The sequence below is a fragment of the Trichoplax adhaerens genome, genomic scaffold (genome assembly GCF_000150275.1).
Source record: "Trichoplax adhaerens TRIADscaffold_179 genomic scaffold, whole genome shotgun sequence".
Classification (NCBI taxonomy): Eukaryota; Metazoa; Placozoa; class Uniplacotomia; order Trichoplacea; family Trichoplacidae; genus Trichoplax; species Trichoplax adhaerens.
The window spans coordinates 4,523-9,022 of record NW_002061108.1 but is presented as its reverse complement, the minus strand read 5'-3'; the positions used below and the strand labels follow the sequence as shown (position 1 = coordinate 9,022).

Sequence of the window (4,500 nt, the reverse complement as noted above, 5' to 3'; positions counted from 1 at the left end):
TTTCTTTTAGACTTTCTACATATCCTGGAGAAATGATGCCATGAGTTTAAGTCGGCATACTTCTAAAAAGAACAAGTTTGTGGATGATCATTTGCAATATATATTTTCGCCTACAATCTATTTTAATATTCCCTTTCTCCATTGATGTGAGGTTATGGAATAAATTAAACAAATAGCATTAAAATAATTATATAGTTGTAACCAATGGGGGACCACCCACTGGCATTCTTAAAATAAATAAAATAAACAAATGTATTTTTGGGGGGAAATTTACAAATGACATCATAATCTAGATGTACGCGTCGATTTAGCTATGGTTTGATCAACATCGGGTTGAGAAAAGATATTCATGGAGCTACTATAAGTTGTATTAGAACTTTAGTCATGACGTCTATAAAACTAATTGCTTTGTCCATACCATATTGTATAGATTAGCATTCAAGCCGATAGCGGAAGTGATTCCATTTCTATACAGCTTAGCATGGGAAGCAAAATTGATGCACCGAACGAAAATCAAGAATAATGGCCGACAATACCAGTGATCAAGATTGCCTTCAGGGAGCTCATGCTATTGATGTTCTATCTAGTGCTAACCAACAGGATTCCCGTCGAATGAAGTTCTCCAAGCTTAAAGTTGACGGCTTGAAAAGAAATTTTCATGGAATTGTGTATCAGTTAGGTTTACTCACTTTGGCAGCTTGGCGTGCTCGCCAGCGAAATTATCCATTTTATCTGTGCAGCGAAGCAACAGAATTTGAAAAGTTTGACGATTTAGTCATCGATAGTGGAGATAGTATTACATTCCTACAGGCCAAGCACGCTTCGGTAGGCGATCCCTATTCTGCTAAAGATTTTTGCGCCGGAAAAGATCAGCCTGCTAGCTTAGCCAAATATTTTGATTCATGGATGAAATTAAGAAATGGAAAATTTGCTGTAAACAATCAAGGAAATCGTAAAACATGTTACTACATCTTTTTTACTAATCGGGATGTTACGGAATCGGATCATTTCTTGATAGATTGTATGATTCCGGATGAAAATGAGTACTTCCGATTTAAGAAACTACCAAGGCAGCCTAAAACAGTCAAGTTTAAGACGGGGCAAAGCAGACAACAATTTATCAATGCAATCTATAATCATTCTAATGAAATGGAAAAATACGAATGCACCATAGTGGATATTACTGATGATATAATCGAGTTGAAAATCGTTCAGAATGGTCAGTCTTTCAATAAGCCGCTTCTGATAAGTGTATTACAAACAGAAATCGAAAATGCGGCAACAGCGTTAAGCCAATACTTAACAGAGGTACCATTCTGGAAAGAAGAGTAAAAAACATTTGAAACAGTCAAATATGATCGAGTGTAATGGAAAGTATCCAATATCCATTAAGGCTGGAGCTCTAATCCAACTAGCATTAAAGAAAGAACCCTTGGAGAACATCTTACTAAGGAAAATGAATGATCAATCGAAAGAGTTATTCAAGTCACATAAAACAGAAATTTCTACTAAAATAAATTCACCAGAACTTGTGATTGCTGGCATTTTAGATCAGGAAATCAATCAATATCTCGATGAATTTATTATTAAACAGATGCAACCTGACGTTTCTAATCTTTTGCAAATAATCCTTGAAGAAATTCAATTGGATGTTCATTTTGCACCAAGGCAATTATACCATGCTTTAATGGATAAAATTCTTAATTGGTTTCGAGATCGGCAAGAATCTGTGTTAAAGGCAGACAAATTTGGCAATTTAGTTCAAGCAGAGATGGCAGACTTGGAGCGATTTTATCTTCTAGGTGATACACAGCAATTCAAGAAAGAGTATGAAAGCTATAATATCTCCTGGACAAACTTTCACAATCCTCCGTTATACGATTTATTCCTCACTCAGGCTGGGAAAGGTTATCCGCTGGCAATCATCACTGGTAAAGGATTAAGGCCAAGAGTGTACGCAACAATCAATCGGCTTTATCAAAACAAGTTCATTCATGACGGCGATTGGGCTTTTCTGACTATGCATCCCTCGTTAAAAATTAGTATACCAAAGGTTTTTGCTGGCGAATCAATCCGATTTATCGTTATTGATTGTTTAAATTGGTCCGATAATGATTTCCTTCCAATTGTTGAACCCATTTTACAAGCTGCAATTAGTAATAGAAAGCTATTAGTGTTACTTGTTGAAGACGATTATGTAAATACGTTAATGAAAACGCTTCGGGATTTTCGTATCGGTAACAGTGGAGAAGGAAATAGCGCGCCAACATCATCTAATCATATTCACGGTCGAGAAAATCAGTCGCTCAAGCCTCAGCACATCATTATCGGAACTCTGACTGCAGATGAAATAGAGTCTGTGTGCACACCATTTCTAGATCACTACGTAGTATTAAGTGGGAAACGTTATCCTTTAGAAACCGTTCTGAAAGACCAAACAAGCAATTTGCGAAAAGAGATGGGTGATTTCGATACATTATGTGATATCATAGACAGTCTAGTAATAGATGCACAATCCAACCTGGAAAGTGGCTTGCCTTATGATGTTTATATACCTAATAATGCCATTCAAGGTGTACCAGTTTACAATTTCATGGACTTGATAACCAACACTAACGCTCAAGTTATAATTTTGAACAACACGAATGCACCAAAACGGATAATCCAATGGTTTGAGGCTCAGTTTAATAGGGAGGACATAATACGTTTTGTCAAAAACCCTAGCGACATTGGAAAGGATACCAAATTCATACTTATACGAAATACACTAGATACCTACCTTGGCCAGCTTAACCAATGCGGTTACGTTTATGAAAACGTAACCGCTATTTTTATAGATCAAGGAACTGGATCAATCTGTAAGTGCAGGGTCAAGTTTATTAGCGTTTCTTGTACAGATACTGAATTTAACTATGCAACTGTTACCGATCAAAGTTCACATTATATAAGCCTCCCAAAGCCTGCCTCTTACTACTTTAATGATAATGATGAAGTGATAACATTAGGAAACAATCTTATCGATCATCAACGAACACGTTCAATCGTATTAGCGAAGGCTGGCTGTGGAAAAACTTCGTTATGTTTACACATAAAATATCGATGGTTTCAGCAGAAACCATCTACGATTACATGGATGATTTATGTCCATTTACCACAACTGAATTTATCGTCATCTCCTACACCTGATAGTATCTTTACCAAGCTAGCGACAGATATCGATTGGAAAAGTTGGGAATTATCTGCTCTAGCACAAGACATGAAAACCAATTCTAATGTTACATTATTGCTCGATGGTTTCGACGAAATCAAAGACGAAAATCAAGCCCAACTAATCAATCAATGGATCAATGATATTTCTGATAAAGTACAAGTTGTTATAACTTCTCGATGTTATGCTGCCAACAAAATATCTTTAACTAAAAATGTTCGTATCAATTCTTATAAATTGCTAGAATATACGGACTCCCAGCGAGCACAATATATTGAAGAGTACGTAAAAGCCATTCTTAAAACGCTTACAGTGCCTAAGAATAAGCTTAATCATAATTGCAATCAAGTAATTGAACAGATTAATAAATATTTAAAATCCATCAGCGATAGAAAATCAAAAAGCTTACTAGGGATTCCTTTGGAAAGCTATCTATTCTGTGAAATATTAATACCATCTATTCTGTCAAGTAAGGATAAAGACTACGATAGGATGGAGGCTATTTCTACAGCCACACTTCTTCAGCAATTTATCCGCAGAAAATTGCTGCTTTTTCTTTATAAGCACATGAACATTAATGAAACTACAGTATTACCAAGGCCACAACGCATTTATGCCTTGACATCCAGTTATTTCGAACTATGCTTGGTATTTGCTTTTCGACAAGCATTTCACTTACCTTATAAGTTTATTGGTCCGTATTTTTATCGATCTTTTAAGACCGATGCGATGATTCAAGATTTGAATGATACTGGGCTGCTTTCAGTCTACAATCATGGCCAACATTACTTTAAATTTTCCCATGAAACCTATCAAGAATATTTTGCAGCATTATTTGCCTTAAGAGAGATCGTCTCAGACGACCAACTGAGCAAGAACGTTAAAAATATCCTTCAAAAACATCGTTACAATCCGAAATATATGCTAATCTTGTCATTAGCAGCGCAATTAAGTATGACAGGTGACGATTTAATACCTAGATTTGACTCCCAAAATGATAATCATCAACTTGCGTTATGGAAAGTTTTATTTGATGATGATTCAGATATATTAGGAGCAGCGAAGACTAACTTGGCTCAAGTTTGTTTTAGTCAATTTTCAACCGATCATCGGCAAATTTTAGAAACGAAACTAAAAAAAAAGACCTGGGGAAAGCAGGTACTACAATGCCTAAGGCAACATTCATCAACGCAAAATTTAAACGATGGTGATGCTATGCAAGACGGTAATGTAAACTTTTCCAACCGTCCAAACCAAGTTTCTTCCAAAGTTCTTTCTGATTCTGATTTGGA

At 35.9% G+C, this 4,500-nt stretch overlaps 1 protein-coding gene across 1 annotated transcript in view; it reads left to right on the top strand.

Moving 5' to 3' along the window:
- Window positions 1-522: 522 nt before the first annotated feature.
- TRIADDRAFT_62601 (uncharacterized protein) overlaps window positions 523-4,500 on the top strand; it is a gene marked incomplete at both ends in the record, with an annotated part of 5,107 nt that continues 1,129 nt past the window's right edge. Inside the window, 3 exons of the mRNA XM_002118537.1 lie at window positions 523-1,308; window positions 1,394-2,462; window positions 2,772-4,433. Coding sequence (XP_002118573.1) covers window positions 523-1,308; window positions 1,394-2,462; window positions 2,772-4,433 — 3,517 coding nt within the window. The remainder of the gene's footprint in view (window positions 1,309-1,393; window positions 2,463-2,771; window positions 4,434-4,500) is intronic.